This window comes from Syngnathus scovelli, chromosome 1 (assembly GCF_024217435.2).
Source record: "Syngnathus scovelli strain Florida chromosome 1, RoL_Ssco_1.2, whole genome shotgun sequence".
In the NCBI taxonomy this organism is placed as follows: domain Eukaryota; kingdom Metazoa; phylum Chordata; class Actinopteri; order Syngnathiformes; family Syngnathidae; genus Syngnathus; species Syngnathus scovelli.
The window spans coordinates 12,128,303-12,145,943 of record NC_090847.1 but is presented as its reverse complement, the minus strand read 5'-3'; the positions used below and the strand labels follow the sequence as shown (position 1 = coordinate 12,145,943).

Below are 17,641 nucleotides of genomic sequence, written 5' to 3'. Positions count from 1 at the left end.
ACCTCACCAGAAGTGTTTCTCCTGTCAGGGAGCACCAGAGTGTTTGCATGGCTTCCCGGGACTATGGTGGAGCCGATACTCATTCTGGGTCCAACTAACATGTAGCGTTTGTCTCCTGATCTGTACTGGATGCTGTGACACAGCGTGCCATCGTAATTGGTTTCTTGCAGATATTTGGAAGTGTACTCGGTGGATTTGGAGCACTGCATGGCGATCAGCACGATGATGCTGATGACAAAAAGGAGCGACACCGAGCCCAAAGTGATCATGAGGTAAAAAGTCACATTGTCCTCCTCGTCCACCGTGGCCGCACTTTTCACGTCTGAAGCCGCAAAAGCCTCTTTGGGCTCCACTAGTTTGACGGTCACGGTAGCCGTCGCCGAGAGTGACACGTTGCCGTTGTCTTTGACCAGGACGAGCAGGTGATGCTCGGCTTCGTCCGTCTCCATCAAGGAGCGAAGTGTTCTGATCTGGCCCGTGTAGCGGTCCAAAGAAAACAGACTGTGGTCGCTGACTCGTTGCAGTGAAAAAAGCAACCAGCCGTTATAGCCGATGTCAGCGTCATAGGCTCGGACTTTGGTGACCAAGTCTCCCGCTTTGATGTTGCGGGGAATCTCCTCCACACCTTGGGCAGAACCGTTGGAGCTGACCGGATACAGGATGACTGGAGCGTTGTCGTTCTGATCCAGAATGAACACTTTCACTGTCACGTTGCTGCTCAGTGGAGGACTCCCACCATCGGTGGCCACCACTTGGAACTGGAAGCTTTTCAGTGTCTCAAAGTCAAAACTTTTTAATGCAGATATTTGCCCATTCTCTGAATTGATGTTTAGAAAAGACGTGACATCATTTTCAATCCCTGCTCTAACAATACTGTAAGAAATAGCTGCATTTTCATTCACATCATTATCTGTTGCGCTAACAGAAAATATTGATTGCCCAGCAAGATTATTTTCCAAGAGGTAAAAGTTAAGTGGATACTGGGCGAAATGTGGCCTATTGTCATTCACATCTGATATTTGAATATTCAAAGTTTGTAAGGTAGACAATGGAGGGTCACCACAATCCGTAGATGTGATGGTTATTTTATAGAATGACACTTGCTCTCTATCTAAATATTCCTTGGTAACAACTGAGTAAATGTTTTCTTTGTAGGAAGGTTTTAATTCAAATGGGACATCATTGCTAATCTGTGAAATAATTTTACCGTTCACACCTGAGTCTTTATCAGTCACACTAATCAGGGATATGACTGTACCGGGTTTGGAGTCTTCAGACACTTTATTTGACAGGGATGTGACTTCTATTTCAGGACGGTTATCATTGACATCTTTAATTTTAACAATGACTCGACACCTCCCAGTTAAAGGAGGCTGCCCTTTATCAGATGCATGAATATCAAGTTTATAGATCTCAGAGTCCTCAAAATCAACAGGACCTTTCAACTTAATGAGTCCACTTAGCTTATCAAGTTCAAAAATGTCGTGAGCCTTGTTTAATGTTTTGCCAAGGCTGTATTCTATGTCACCATTTGTACCTTCATCGGGATCTGTGGCATTTACCTTTGCAATACTTAAACCAATTGGAATGTTCTCTTTTATTTCCACAGTATAAGTATCTTGACTAAAAGTTGGGCGGTTATCATTACTGTCAAGAACAATAATTGTCACATTAAGTATGCTTGATTTTTGTGGCTTCCCTCCATCGACTGCAGTAACCAACAGCACATGTTTTCTATTCTGTTCTCGGTCTAATGGTCTTTTCAGTACTAAAAATGGTATTTTCTCCTCATCATTTTGGCTTACATCCAGTTCAAAATGTTCATTAGTCGTTAAAGTGTATGTGCGCACAGAGTTCGTTCCAGCATCTGGATCACGGGCTGCTTGCAGCTGGAAACGCGTTCCAGGGGACGATTGTTCGGCTATTTCAAATACCTGCTCTTTGTCAGTGAAGCTCGGGGAGTGATCGTTCACGTCAGTAATTTCCACGACAACGTGATGCATTTCCAGCGGGTTTTCAACGAGAATTTTCAGCTCCATGACGCACGCACCGCTGCCCTCACAAAGAGCCTCTCTGTCGATTTTCCTGCGGACCTCCAACGCACCATTTTCCGGCCTGACGCGGAAAAACGTCTCTTTCGATCCAGACACTACACGAAACTGTCGAGCCACCAAAGAGGATTTTTCCAAGCCAAGATCCTTTGCAACATTTCCAACAACGGTTCCCTCTTTCACCTCCTCTGGAACGGAGTAACGAAGTTCGGCCCAGGCCTGTTTTCCCAAATATAAATGCAGAGACAAAACAAAAGCCAGCCAGTGCGTGCAGTCTTTTCCGCTCCCCATCGTTCAGATAGCCTGTTAAAATACGATATCCTTATAATTAAAAAAACAAATCTGCGATGTAAGTCTCGCGAAAAGCACAGGCAGACCCTCCCGGCCGGTTCACATACCGATTCTAAATGCTGAGGTGTATCAAACAAAGGATGTTCCAAGGGTGGTACAGCGTCCTTTTCGCCTTTGCTGATATTACAGTGACACCAAGAGGGAGGGAATATGAATGGCGTGATTCGTAGGCACAACCCGTTAAAATATTATTTCCAGCCGTCAACCAAAACTAAGCGCAAATGTTAATGAAAGAGACAGCACGCATATCCACAAAGTGCTGTATTTTCTCAAGACGTGGTAGGCCTGCAAACAGCTGCAGTTCATAATTGAAAATGTCTGACCAAATTGTGAGGTTGGTATCAAGGATCATCTTTAAATGACGTTTGAAACAAAGTTGCTTCATTTTTCCAATGATAAATTATTGTTTTGGAACATGTTTTTCCACTTTTACTTAAGTGTCTGAACAATTACAATTCTTGTCATAAGTCAAATAAAAAAGTAATAATAATAATAATAATAATGATAAAATGCACCCCATTTTAGCTACTTTGCATTATTCAATGCATGACAAGGAAATACAATAGACATTACTCTTAATGGACCAACACAGCCACAAATAGAGCCGAAAGGTACCAAGTGATGTAAGCACTATAATGTTGAGTTAAAGAGCTGAAGTTGCAAGTTACAAAAACAGAGAGAAGTGAGAAGTTTCATTAAATTTGCTTTGACACAGCTAAAACGTTTCTATTTTCTTTTTTTTTTTTTTTAAGTATAAAAAGAAAAAGGAAGTGAGGTTTACACAGATGACCAGCACGGGCCCAAAGTGTGTAATGGTTAATGCAGAAGACCAGCAAAAGGGTGTTCCTTTTGCTTTAGCACTTGTCTCCAAAAGTCACACGTGCAGTTAGACGTCAAACAAGAAAGAAAGCAAATAATCAATACTCTTACCTCGCCAGAAGTGTGCCTCCTGTCAGGGAGCACCAGTGTGTTGGCATGGCTGCCCGGTACTACGGTGGAGCCGATACTCATTCGGGGTCCAACTAACATGTAGCGTTTGTCTCCCGATCTGTACTGGATACTGTGACACAGCGTGCCATCGTAATTGGTTTCTTGCAGATATTTGGAAGTGTATTCGGTGGATTTGGAGCACTGCATTGCGATCAGCACGATGATGCTGATGACAAAAAGGAGCGACACCGAGCCCAAAGTGATCATCAGGTAAAAAGTCACATTTTCCTCCTCATCCACCGTGGCCACACTTTTCACGTCGGAAGCCGCAAAAGCCTCTTTGGGCTCCACGAGTTTGACGGTCACCGTAGCCGTCGCAGAGAGCGACACGTTACCGTTGTCTTTGACCAGGATGAGCAGGCCGTGCTCGGCCTCGTCCGTCTCCGTCAAGGAGCGAAGTGTTCTGATCTGGCCCGTGTAGCGGTCCAAAGAAAACAGACTGTGGTCGCTGACTCGCTGCAGCGAAAAGAGCAACCAGCCGTTATAGCCGATGTCGGCGTCGTAGGCTCGCACTTTGGTCACCAAGTCTCCCGCTTTGATGTTGCGGGGAATCTCCTCCACACCTTGGGCAGAACCGTTGGAGCTGACTGGATAAAGGATGACTGGAGTGTTGTCGTTCTGATCCAGAATGAACACCTTCACTGTAACGTTGCTGCTCAGGGGAGGACTCCCACCATCCGTGGCCACCATTTGGAACTGGAAACTTTTCAATGTCTCAAAGTCAAAACTTTTTAAAGCAGAAATTTGTCCATTCTCAGAATTAATGTTCAGGAAAGATGCAATGTCATTGGTTTTCCCATATCTCATTATTTGATATGAAATGGCAGCATTTTCATCCATGTCTTTGTCTGTTGCAGTTACGGAGAATACAGATGTTCCCGCAATGTTGTTTTCTAAAAGATAAAATTCTAGTGGGGTTTGTTCAAAATGTGGGCTATTATCATTTACGTCAGCCACTTGAATGTTTAGCGTTTTAAACGCAGATAAAGGAGGCTGACCACAATCTATAGCTTTAATTGTTAACTCATAATGTGAGACATCCTCTCGATCTAAAAATGTTTTCGTGACAACCGAGTAAGTGTTCTCCTTGTAAGATGGCTTTAATTCAAATGGTACATTATTTGTTATTTGTGAAATAATTTTAGCATTCACGCCTGAGTCTTTATCTGTGACACTGATGAGGGATATAACTGTACCGGGTTTGGAATCTTCAGGCACTTTATTTGACAGTGAAGTCACTTCAATTTGTGGAGCATTATCATTGACATCTTTTATCCTTATTATAATTCTGCATTCACCTGTCAGCGGAGGTGTCGCTTTATCTGATGCATCAACATCCAGCTCATAAATGTCATTTTCTTCATAATCAATTTTTCCTTTCACACGAATCTCTCCACTTCCTTTATCCAGTTCAAAAATGTCATAAACGTCTCTATTTAATGTTTTTGAAAAATTGTATTCAATTTCTCCATTAGTTCCTTCATCTGGATCTGTTGCATTCATTTGAAATATGGCCGTGCCAATTTTAATATTTTCTGCTATTGTAACTTCATAAATATCCTGGCTAAAAATGGGTCTATTGTCATTGATGTCAAGGACAACAATGGACACATTTAGAGTGCCTAAAAGTGGAGGTTTACCTCCATCCACTGCTGTGACCAGCAACCAATGTTTGTCCTTCTGCTCCCTGTCCAGAGATTTCTTCAGCACCAAAAATGGAACCTTCCCCGCATCGCTTTGCCGGATATTGACTTCAAAATGATCATTTTGTGTCAATGTATACGTTCGGATGGAGTTGACGCCCGCGTCTGGATCCCGGGCTGTGTGCAATTGAAACCTCCTCCCTGGCAAAGTGTGTTCTGCTATTTCGAATGTCTGCTCGGCTTCAGGGAAGCTCGGAGAATGGTCGTTCACGTCGGCGATTTCCACCAACACATAGTGGATTTCAAGTGGGTTTTCCACAAGGATTTTGAGCTCCATGAGACAAGCAGCAGCGCCCTGGCACAGCTCTTCTCTGTCAATATGTTTGTTCACGTACAGAGCTCCATTGTTCTGATTTATCTCAAAGATAGCCTCCTTGGATCCAGACACCACGCGGAACCGTCGATCAGTCAAGCTGCTGATGTCCAACCCGAGATCCTTGGCAATGTTTCCCACCACCGTTCCGTCTTTAACCTCCTCAGGAACAGAATACCTAATCTGAGCCCAAACATGCTCTCCAAACAAAAGCAGCAGAGCCACATAAAAGCCAAACCAGGGGCTTCCCTTTTCCCAGTAAGTACCGTTCCCCATCGTTATCCAAAACAAAACAGAACGCTGTTACAGGACCAGACACGTTCGATCGGACACACTGCAGCATTTGATCTGCTCTGCTTCCTTTGCCATCCAGACAAAAGACACGTAAGAGGAGCACTAAAGCTGTTTGTGGTATCATGATGTCATAGCGACACCAAGAGGTAGCAAATATGAACTGGTTTTACTACGTCTTCACTATTTCCTCAAGTATTACCTAAACACACTACAGTTTTCTGCAGTGAGGAGAAGACAAATAAGCCCCATTCTCTCAAAACAATAAAAGCTAAAACTACATTAATTTCATAAAATGAGGCTAAGTCTCTCAATAACATAAAATCATGAAATGATTCAGAACTCATAAAAAGAAATAATTTTGCTAAGCGGCAAGATTGGTGGCAGTTTATTGCACAACATGCACACAAATATCGCAATGTCAATACACATAAAATTCTATGCACACACAATGCTTTTTTGTAATGCAGTGTTGCTAAAATCATAATAATACTTCAATAATATACAACTCACGACTTTGTTTAAAAAAAAATCGGAAACATGAAAGTTACACCATATAAAGTACAATATAATGCCCCGGATCAGACAGACTGTAGCACAATTAAATATGGCGTATACAGTGGGAGCTAGAGCCTTGCTTTAAAAATTAACCAAACTAAATTGACAGGCAGGCAGTCAGGAACCTAAACAGGTAGGTTGGTAGGTTTTCTAATCCGTAAAAAAATAAAAAAAATAAAAACGTGAACTGTCAAAGCCACAACTCCAGTGCTATCCAAACAACTCTGACAAAATGCTTGTCAAATTGCAGACCCCTATTTCCGTTTCTCTACAGATGCACACAAAACTACTACAGCGTCCTAAACACTACAAATTCCACGCACACATTGACTTTTAATTGTACTAAGTTCATCTTGTTTTTCCTTATTTTAATCACTTCACTGGTTTCTTTTATATCAAACAAATTGTTTTAGGTTCTTTACCTGACATATTTCGGCAGTTTCTTCCGCCTTCATCAGAGTGTCCATTGACTTTTGTATTCTAAGGCCACACAAATGATGATATTTGAGAAGAATGTGTATGACACTCACTCAATACGTTTATAAAATAAATCCAAAAACAAAAGTACACCTGTTTTAATTCCAAAATACTATGTCTTGGAGTCCATATAGTAATTGCACAAAATTGGTCTTATGCAGTCAAAAAGATACAACCTCTGCATTTCATGAAATTGACTTATCACTAGAGTGGGTGTGCTAAGCCCCCAACGGCTGAACTAGTACAAGTGTCTGTTATCTCGGACTGATTAGGGATGCTTTGGAATATGTATGGGTTAAGAGCAAGAGAATAAAGTGCCAAAAAAATAACCCAACTGAGATCCAAGCATTTCAGATCATGTTGTTTGAGGAAAGGTGAGGTCAAACATCAGACCACCAATTGTATGACAATGAGAGCAAGTGCCATAGTGCATCCAGCAAAGTCAGCAAAAAGAATGGATCAAGGTAGATATTGACAGGAAAAAATGTCTTTCAGAAAGTACATAAAATAAAATAAAAAACAAAAGTAGAAAGAAAGAAATTTGTTTGTTGTCTTACCTCGCCAGAAGTGTGTCTCCTGTCAGGGAGCACCAGCGTGTTGGCGTGGCTGCCCGGGACGATGGTGGAGCCGATACTCATTCTGGGTCCAACTAACATGTAGCGTTTGTCTCCTGATCTATACTGGATACTGTGACACAGCGTGCCATCATAATTGGTTTCTTGCACATATTTGGAAGTGTACTCGGTGGATTTGGAGCACTGCATGGCGATCAGCACCACGATGCTGATGACAAAAAGGAGCGACACCGAGCCCAAAGTGATCATCAGGTAAAAAGTCACATTGTCCTCCTCGTCCACCGTGGCTGCACTTTTCACGTCAGAAGCCGCAAAAGCCTCTTTGGGCTCCACTAGTTTGACGGTAAGAGTAGCCGTCGCAGAGAGCGACACGTTGCCGTTGTCTTTGACCAGGATGAGCAGGCAATGCTCGGCCTCATCGGTCTCCGTCAAGGAGCGAAGTGTTCTGATCTGGCCCGTATAACGATCCAAAGAAAACAGACTGTGGTCGCTGACTCGCTGCAGCGAAAAGAGCAGCCAGCCGTTATAGCCGATGTCGGCGTCGTAGGCTCGAACTTTGGTCACCAAGTCTCCTGCTTTGATGTTGCGGGGAATCTCCTCCACACCTTGGGCGGAACCGTTGGAGCTAACCGGATACAGGATGACTGGAGTGTTGTCATTCTGATCCAGAATGAACACCTTGATTGTCACGTTGCTGCTCAGGGGAGGACTCCCACCATCGGTGACCCCCACTTGGAACTGGAAACTTTTCAGCGTTTCAAAGTCAAAACTTTTCAAAGCTGAAATTTGTCCATTTTCAGAGTTAATGCTTAGAAAAGATGTGATGTCAGTATGGCCACCCTGTCTTACCATATGATAAGACACCGCAGCATTTTCGTCTAAGTCTTTATCAAAGGCACTGACTGAAAAGACAGAAGCACCCGGTTCGTTGTTTTCCGTCAGATATAACTCCAAAGGATTTTGTGGGAATTCTGGGATGTTATCATTTACATCTTTGACTTGGATGCTTACAGTTTTGAGTGACGAAAGGGGGGGTTCACCACAGTCCGTGGCTGTGATTGAAATGTCATACTTCGATTTTGTTTCTCTGTCTAAACTGTCTTTTGTTACTAAGGAATACATATTTTCCTTGAATGAAGGCTTTAATTCAAGCGGGACATTTTCTGTCAGACTGCAGATAACTTTACCATTTGGGCCGAAATCATTATCAGTGATACTGATGAGCGCAATCACAGTCCCATGTTTTGCATCCTCAGGGACCATGCTAGTAATTGATGTCACTTCGATCTCAGGTTTATTATCGTTGACATCTTGAATCTTTATGATGACTCTGCAATCTGTTGTCATGGGAGGCTGACCTTTGTCAGAGGCCTGCACATCCAGCTTGAAAACATTGTTTGTCTCAAAGTCAATTTGCCCATCAACTCGAATTTCACCCGACTTTTTATCTAGACTGAAAAGACGCCTCATTTCTGTACTCATGTCCTCCCCAAATTCATATTCCACCTCCCCATTTGCGCCCTCATCCAGGTCAGTGGCTTGCACTTTTATTACAGTGGTACCTAATGCAGCACTTTCTTGCAATTCAACAGAATAAACCTCTTTCAAGAAAATAGGTCGATTATCATTGATATCAAGAACATGTATAGTCAAATTAAGGTGTGCAGATTTTGATGGTGTCCCTCCATCGATAGCAGACAAAACTAGGCTATGGTTAACTTTATGTTCCCTGTCTAGCTGCGTTTGTAACACTAAAAAGGGGATTTTATCTTCCCCCCTATCCCGAATTTCAAGTTGAAAATGGTTATTCTGACTTAGTTTATATCGTTGGATAGAATGAATTCCAACATCTGGGTCTCTTGCGCCTGGTAATTGGAACCGTGCACCAGATAAAGTATTTTCGGCAATTTCTATGATTTTCTCCTTTTCTGCAAAGCTTGGTGCGTGGTCGTTGGCATCGGTCACTTCCACGGAGACATAGTGGATCTCCAGTGGGTTCTCAACCACAATTTTGAGATCCATCACACAGACAGCGTTCCTGTCGCACAGCTGCTCACGATCGAGGCGTTTATGCACCAAAAGAAGCCCATTGTTCGGGTTTACCTCAAACAGCGCGTCCTGTGCACCGGACACAATGCGAAACCGCCTGCTCGTCAAAGTGCCGACATCGAGGCCTAAATCTTTTGCAACATTCCCAACAACAGAGCCCACCTTAAGCTCTTCTGGAGTGGAGTATTTTAGCTGGGCTGAAACCCGCTCCCCGTAACAAAGCAGCAGGGAAAAAAGCACAGGGCGCGTCCAATGCATATTTATCCGTCTTCTTCCTTTATCTTCGTTCGAGTAAAACAATTAAAAGCCCATGTTTAAATAGCAATGGATATTTTCCGAATGCATCCCGTGGTTAGAAACAAAGGAACAGGCTGGGTCAGACAGCGAAAGCTCCTCGTCCAAACCCGAGCGATTGAATTTCGAGTCCAGCAATGACGCTCTTTAATAAGAACAAATCATGACGCACCATCCACGTTTTAACACTGACACCTAGTGGACAATCATGCGCAGCAATTTAACACCATATACTACTTGCAGACAATCATGTGGAACCACACTGCGTCATATTGAGAGGTGTTTCTGTTACCTTGGCCCTCTGTCACGTAGGTCTAAAAAAAAAAAAGGTGACCAAAAAATAGCACTATGTCTCGTTGCAGCGCACTCCACTTCAAATGTCACAAAATAAATTATGAATACCTCAATAAGAGTGACCAACAAAGTAGAAGATGATTGTCTTTTATAAGGAAAATAGCATTATATATTTTTTGATAATCAGTCTAACACTATCAATAATGGGCAAAGATACCAAATCCACATTTGCTTTGCATATAAAAACAACAACAAAGTAGTGTATGAACCAGCTGTGTTGGTCTTTTTTGTCACACAGCAAGTGAGCAATGCGAACTGATCACTGAAATTCACTGGAAAATTGTATGTTCAGCACCACAGACAGCGCAAGACATTGCATGAGTGACGAAGTAGAATCCAACAGCATTCACACAATTCACACAAAGACCATGCACACTGTAACATATTCAGAGGAGTTTCTATTATCGTGACTCTCTGTCACGCTTAGCTATAGTATTAATAAGAAAAATAAGGTGAACAAATATATCTCAGTTTAAGCCCACTCCACTGCAATCCAAACCTGACGTCACTAAATGAATACTTCTACAAGAGTGACCATCAAAGTAGAAGAGAGTTGTCTTTTTAAAAGGTAGATTGCAAAACATAGCTTTAGTGGGTAGAAAGAATAAAGATGCCAAATCCACATTTGCTTTGAATATGGAAATAACAACAACAACAACAGCCACAACAACAAAGTAGTGTACGAACCAGCTACTGTGTTTGTTACAGAGTCATTGAGGAATGCGTACTTTTCGGTAATATAGATCATACGTTCAAGACCACAGATAGGCCCTAGCTTTGCATTACTGATGAAGAACACAATCATTCACATAATTGATTTAATAATAACAGAGCTGGCTTAACATCAATACGGTTTGTCTGTGCATGATAAGTAGAAACAGATTAAAAGAAAAAAAAATGACAAAAGTGACAACAAAATCAGTCTTACCTCGCCAGAAGTGTGTCGCCTATCAGGAAGCACTAGAGTGTTTGCGTGGCTGCCCGGGACTATGGTGGAGCCGATACTCATTCGGGGTCCAACTAACATGTAGCGTTTGTCTCCCGATCTGTACTGGATGCTGTGACACAGCGTGCCATCATAATTGGTTTCTTGCAGATATTTGGAAGTGTACTCGGTGGATTTGGAGCACTGCATGGCGATCAGCACCACGATGCTGATGACAAAAAGTAGTGACACCGACCCCAAAGTGATCATGAGGTAAAAAGTCACATTGTCCTCCTCGTCCACTGTGGCTGCACTTTTCACGTCGGAAGCTGCAAAAGCCTCTTTGGGCTCCACTAGTTTGACGGTCACGGTAGCCGTCGCCGAGAGCGACACGTTGCCGTTGTCTTTGACTAGGATGAGCAGGCGGTGCTCGGCCTCGTCCGTCTCCGTCAAGGAGCGAAGTGTTCTGATCTGGCCCGTGTAGCGGTCCAAAGAAAACAGACTGTGGTCGCTGACTCGCTGCAGCGAAAAGAGCAACCAGCCATTATAGCCGATGTCGGCGTCGTAGGCTCGAACTTTGGTCACCAAGTCTCCCGCTTTGATGTTGCGGGGAATCTCCTCCACACCTTGGGCAGAACCGTTGGAGCTGACTGGATACAGGATGACTGGAGCGTTGTCGTTCTGATCCAGAATGAACACCTTGACTGTCACGTTGCTGCTCAGGGGAAGACTCCCACCATCTGTGGCCACCACATGGAACTGGAAACTTTTCACCGTCTCAAAGTCAAAACTTTTCAAAGCTGAAATTTGTCCATTTTCAGAGTTAATGCTTAGAAAAGATGTAATGTCAGTATGGCCACCCTGTCTTACCATATGATAAGACACCACAGCATTATCGTCTAAGTCTTTATCAAAGGCACTGACTGAAAATACAGAAGCGCCCGGTTCGTTGTTTTCCGTCAGATATAACTCCAAAGGATTTTGTGGGAACTCTGGGATGTTATCGTTTACATCTTTGACTTGGATGCTTACAGTTTTGATTGTGGAAAGTGGGGGTTCACCACAGTCCATGGCTGTGATTGAAATATCATATTTTGATTTTGTTTCTCTGTCTAAACTGTCTTTTGTTACTAAGGAATACATATTTTCCTTGAATGACGGCTTTAATTCAAGTGGGACATTTTCTGTCAGACTGCAGATAACTTTACCATTCGGGCCGGAATCAATATCAATGATACTGACGAGCGCAATCACAGTCCCCTGTTTTGCATCCTCAGGGACCATGCTAGTAATTGATGTCACTTCGATCTCAGGTTTATTATCGTTGACATCTTGAATCTTTATGATGACTCGGCAGTCTGTTGTCATTGGAGGCTGACCTTTGTCAGAGGCCTGCACATCCAACTTGAAAACATTGTTTGTCTCAAAGTCAATTTGCCCATCAACTCGAATTTCACCCGACTTTTTATCTAGACTGAAAAGACGCCTCACCTCTGTATTCATGTCCCCCCGAAATTCATATTCAACCTCCCCATTAGCTCCCTCATCCAGGTCAGCGGCTTGCACTTTTATTACACTGGTGCCCAATGGAACATTTTCTTGCAACATAACAGAATATCCTTCCTTTGAAAAAATGGGTCGATTATCATTGATATCAAGAACACGTATAGTCATATTAAGGTGCGCAGATTTAGATGGTGTCCCTCCATCTATAGCAGACAAAATTAGTCTATGGTAAATTTTCTCTTCCCTGTCTAACTGTTTTTGCAGCATTAAAAATGGAATTTTATCATCATCTCTATCGCGAATTTCAACTTGAAAATGTTCATTCTGACTTAGTTTATATCGTTGGATTGAATTAATTCCAACATCTGGGTCTCTTGCGCCCGGTAATTGAATCCTTGCACCAGATAAAGTATTCTCTGCAATTTCTATTATTTGTTCCTTTTCTGCAAAGCTGGGTGCGTGGTCGTTGGCATCAGTCACCTCCACGGAGACATAGTGGATCTCCAGTGGGTTCTCAACAACTATTTTGAGATCCATCACACAGACAGCGTTCCTGTCGCACAGCTGCTCGCGATCGAGGCGTTTGTGCACCAAAAGAAGCCCATTGTTCGGGTTTACCTCAAACAGCGCGTCCTGTGCGCCGGACACAATGCGAAACCTCCTGCTTGTCAAAGTGCCGACGTCGAGGCCCAAATCTTTTGCAACATTCCCAACAACAGATCCCACCTTAAGCTCTTCTGGAGTGGAGTATTTCAGCTGCGCCGAAACCAGCTCCCCGTAACAAAGCAGCAGGGGAAAAAGCACAGGGCGCGTCCAATGCATATTTATCCGTCTTCTTCCTTTATCTTAGTTGGAGTAAAACAATTAAAATACCATGTATAAATAGCAATGGATATTTTCTGAATGCATCCCGTGGTTAGAAACAAAGGAACGCGCTCGGTCAGACAGCGAAAGCTCCGCGTCCAAACCCGAGCGATTGAATTTTGAGTCCAGCAATGACGCTCTTTTAATAAGAAGAAATCTTGACGCACCATCCACGTTTTAACACTGACGCCTAGTGGACACTCATGCGCAGCAATTTAAAAGCATATAATTGCAGACAAGCATATGGAACCACACTGCGTCATATTGAGAGGTGTTTTTGCCAACTTGGCCCACTGTCACGTCACTCTAAAAAATATGATGACCAAAAAATTAAAGATGCCAAATCTACATTTGCTTTGCATATGAAAACAACGACGAAGTAGTGTATGAACCAGCTGAGTTAGGCTTTTTTTGTCACACAGCAAGTAAGCAATGCTTACCGATCGCTGAGATTTCCTGGAAAATGTTATGTTCAGCACCACAGACAGCGTCAGACGTTGCATGAGTAAACTCTATCACCATTCACACAATTCACATAGACCTTGCACACTGCAGCATATTCAGAGTTTTTATTATCGTGACTCTCTGTCACACTTAGCTAAAATATTAACAAGAAAATAAGGTGAACAAATCAGTTTAAGCCCACTCCACTGCAATCTAAGCGAGACGTCACTAAATGAATACCTCTACAAGAGTGACCATCAAAGCAGAAGAGAATTGTTTTTTTAAAAGGTAGGTTGCAAAACATGGCTTTAGTGGGTAGAAGGGATAAAGATGCTAAATCCACATTTGCTTTGCATATGGAAATAACAACAACAACAGCAACAACAACAACAAAGCAGTGTAGAAACCTGCTACTGTGTTTGTTACAGAGCCAGTGAGGAATGCATACTTCTCGGTCATATAGACGTATACACGTGCCACTGACATACGTTCAAGACCACAGACAAGCCCTGACTTTGCATTACTGATGAAGAAAAAAACATAATTGGTTTAACTGGCTTAACATCAATACAGTTTGTCCATACATGATAACTGGAAACAGATGAAAAGAAAAAAAAAAGACAAAAGTGACAAGAATAGAATAGAAAGAAAATCATCAAAAATTGGTCTTACCTCCCCAGAAGTATTTCTCCTGTCAGGGAGCACCAGAGTGTTTGCATGGCTGCCAGAGACTATGGTGGAGCCGATACTCATTCGGGGTCCAACTAACATGTAGCGTTTGTCTCCCGATCTGTACTGAATGCTGTGACACAGTGTGCCATCATAATTGGTTTCTTGCAGATATTTGGAAGTGTACTCGCTGGATTTGGAGCACTGCATGGCGATCAGCACCACGATGCTGATGACAAAAAGGAGCGACACCGAGCCCAAAGTGATCATGAGGTAAAAAGTCACATTGTCCTCCTCATCCACCGTGGCTGCACTTATCACGTCGGAAGCTGCAAAAGCCTCTTTGGGCTCCACGAGTTTGACGGTCACGGTAGCTGTCGCAGAGAGCGACACGTTGCCGTTGTCTTTGACCAGGATGAGCAGGCGGTGCTCGGCCTCGTCCGTCTCAGTCAGGGAGCGAAGTGTTCTGATCTGGCCCGTGTAGCGGTCCAAAGAAAACAGACTGTGGTCACTGACTTGCTGCAGCGAAAAGAGCAACCAGCCGTTATAGCCGATGTCGGCGTCGTAGGCTCGGACTTTGGTCACCAAGTCTCCCGCTTTGATGTTGTGGGGAATCTCCTCCACACCTTGGGCAGAACCGTTGGAGCTGACCGGATACAGGATGATTGGAGCATTGTCGTTCTGATCCAGAATGAACACCTTCACTGTCACGTTGCTGCTCAGAGGAGGACTCCCACCATCGGTGGCCACCACTTGGAACTGGAAACTTTTCAGCGTCTCAAAGTCAAAACTTTTTAGAGCTGATATTTCACCATTCTCAGGGTTGATGTTTAGAAATGTTGACATTTGAACTTGGCGTCCTTCTCCTCTGTTAATGTGATAAGTCAGCGCCGCGTTGTCATTCAAGTCTTTATCAAATGCAGTGACAGAAAAAATTGATTTCCCTGGCTCGTTATTTTCCAGCAAATAAAGCTGGATTGGACTGTGCAAGAATGTCGGAACATTATCATTAACGTCTGACACGTCGACATGCAGAATTTTAAAAGTAGACAGAGGAGGCTGACCACAGTCTGTAGCTATGATTGTGATGTGATATTCCGCCACTAATTCACGATCCAGTCTGTCTTTCAGAATCAGCGAATACATGTTGTCTTGAAATGATGGTTTTAATTCAAATGGGACATTTTCTGAGAGACTACATTTGACTTTTCCGTTCAAGCCGACGTCTTTGTCGGCAATGCTAATAAGGGAAATGACTGTCCCAGGTTTTGAATCCTCTGCTACCGTTTTGGAAAGAGATGTCACGTCTATTTCAGGTTGGTTGTCATTTTCGTCAAGTATTTTTATGATCACCCGGCAATAGGTGCTCAATGGTGGGTGTCCTTTGTCTGTGGCGTGGACATCTAATTTGTAAACATCTACCCTCTCAAAATCAACTTGGCCCTTCACCCTTATTTCTCCAGTGTTTTTATCCAAACTGAACATTTCATACATTTTGGAATCTAGTTGTCCTCCAAAGTAATATTCAATTTCCTTGTTTAATCCATCATCTAAATCGATTGCTTCGACCTGAATGATGCTTGTGTCAGGCTTCACGTTTTCAGATAAAGGTACAGAATAGACATCCTGCGAAAATGTGGGATGGTTATCATTTGAATCCAGCACTTTCACTGTGACGTTGAGAGTTCCAGATCTTGGTGGATTTCCACCGTCAACTGCACTGAGAATAAGTCTGTGCTCAGAATGTTTTTCTCGGTCCAGAGACTTTTGTAATACCAAAAATGGCACCTTGTCCTCACCTATTTCTCTAATTTGTGCACTAAAATATTCATTGATATTTAATTTATACACACGCACTGTATTTGTGACAACATCGGGGTCGCGTGCATTTGGTAACTGAAAGCGTCTACCCGGAAGTGTGGACTCGGCTATTTCCAAAATGAATTCTTCGTCTTGAAAAGTGGGTGAATTGTCATTAATATCTATAATTTCTACGATGACGTGATGTATTTCCATGGGGTTCTCAGCGACTAATTTCAGATTAACTAAGCACGGTGAGACGCCCTCACATAGCTCCTCTCTGTTGATGGTTTTACTCACAAAGAGGACGCCATTGTGCACATTTACCTCAAACTGAGCCCCCTCTGTGCCTGATACAATGCGAAAATGTCTCTCCACCAAGGTGTTGATGTCCAATCCCAGATCCTTGGCGACATTCCCCACCACCGTTCCCACTTTGACTTCCTCGGCGATGGAATATTTGATCTGCGCTGCAACGTGCTCCAGACAAACCAATACGATGCAGAGAAAGAGACCTCGCCTTTGTCCTACTGCTCCCATCGTCTCAGCTTGGATTATAGCATCTAAATCCTGATTCCACTCCAAAAAAGTGAAGCCTCCAAATAATAAAATTATTTGTCTTAAAAGTATTCCAAAATAAAAAAGGATCCAGGACTCATCTGACAACAACATCCATCTCTGTTGAAGGTTCCATCTCCTCTGATGCCTTGGACAAAACGGTTCTTGAAGGGGAAGGACCACCTAACACTTATCACTGTATGATGATGTGACACTGCCACCTAGTGGTTGTTATTTTTTATGAGCACAAGATTAACAGCCCTATAAAATGTGCACCAGTGTGCACGTGAGTTGCTGTTCTGTAGTTCTTGTCCCACACAAAGACAAACTTTCTCTGCAATTATTATGGCAGAACTCACTGAGGTTTGTCTATCATGGTCAATTTGAAGAATCTATTGGGTGCTCTACAATAAATACTGCACAAGCCCCTATTAATGCATTGCTTTTGATTTAAAAGGAGAACCATTAAGTTCTTAGGTCTCTCAAATACGAACAATACAACAGACGGCAGCCTTCGGAACAGTACATTGTGTGCGACATATACGTAAATAGAGAATGAACTTAAAAAATACACTTAGTTTTAATGTTGCACTCCAGCAAACACCACTCATAAACACAACACGCAACAGTCCAATCACATTACTATGCAGCCGCAGTGAGATAGTCACAGAGACACCATGAAATATTGCTGCTATAAATAAACCAGACCTGTTAAAAATAAAATGAAAAAAATCAATAGGAAAAAAAACATCGTAAAATGTGCCATTTACCTCCTTTTATGTAGAATGGCATTCATGGACTATTTGGAGTTTAAGATCAGGGGATGTTTGAGAATAGTTGCCATTTTTCACATGTCGTGAGTGTTGTTG

General features: G+C 42.8%; 2 protein-coding genes across 6 annotated transcripts in view; both read right to left on the bottom strand.

Moving 5' to 3' along the window:
• The window catches only part of LOC125985658 (protocadherin alpha-C2), a 150,099-nt gene that overhangs the window by 129,575 nt on the left and 2,883 nt on the right, over positions 1-17,641 (bottom strand). Inside the window, exon 1 of one of the 5 annotated variants that reach the window (XM_068652224.1) lies at positions 14,418-16,912. The exons of 1 other annotated variant lie outside the window; for it this stretch is intronic. In XM_068652224.1, coding sequence (XP_068508325.1) covers positions 14,418-16,886 — 2,469 coding nt within the window. In that variant the 5' untranslated portion in view covers positions 16,887-16,912. Of the gene's footprint in view, positions 1-2; positions 2,393-3,332; positions 5,818-10,934; positions 13,424-14,417; positions 16,913-17,641 lie in introns of those variants that run through there. 3 more of the 5 variants (XM_068652243.1, XM_068652232.1, XM_068652240.1) reach the window with 3 other exon arrangements.
• LOC125987357 (protocadherin alpha-8-like) lies at positions 6,969-10,916 on the bottom strand. Its single transcript, XM_068652247.1, has one exon. The coding sequence runs from the start codon at positions 9,614-9,616 to the stop codon at positions 7,226-7,228; it is 2,391 nt and encodes a 796-aa protein (XP_068508348.1). The 5' UTR covers positions 9,617-10,916; the 3' UTR covers positions 6,969-7,225.

Bases quoted from the DNA above. Each gene is read 5' to 3' on its own strand.
- LOC125987357 (XM_068652247.1), bottom strand. From the start codon at position 9,616: ATGCATTGGACGCGCCCTGTGCTTTTTTCCCTGCTGCTTTGTTACGGG.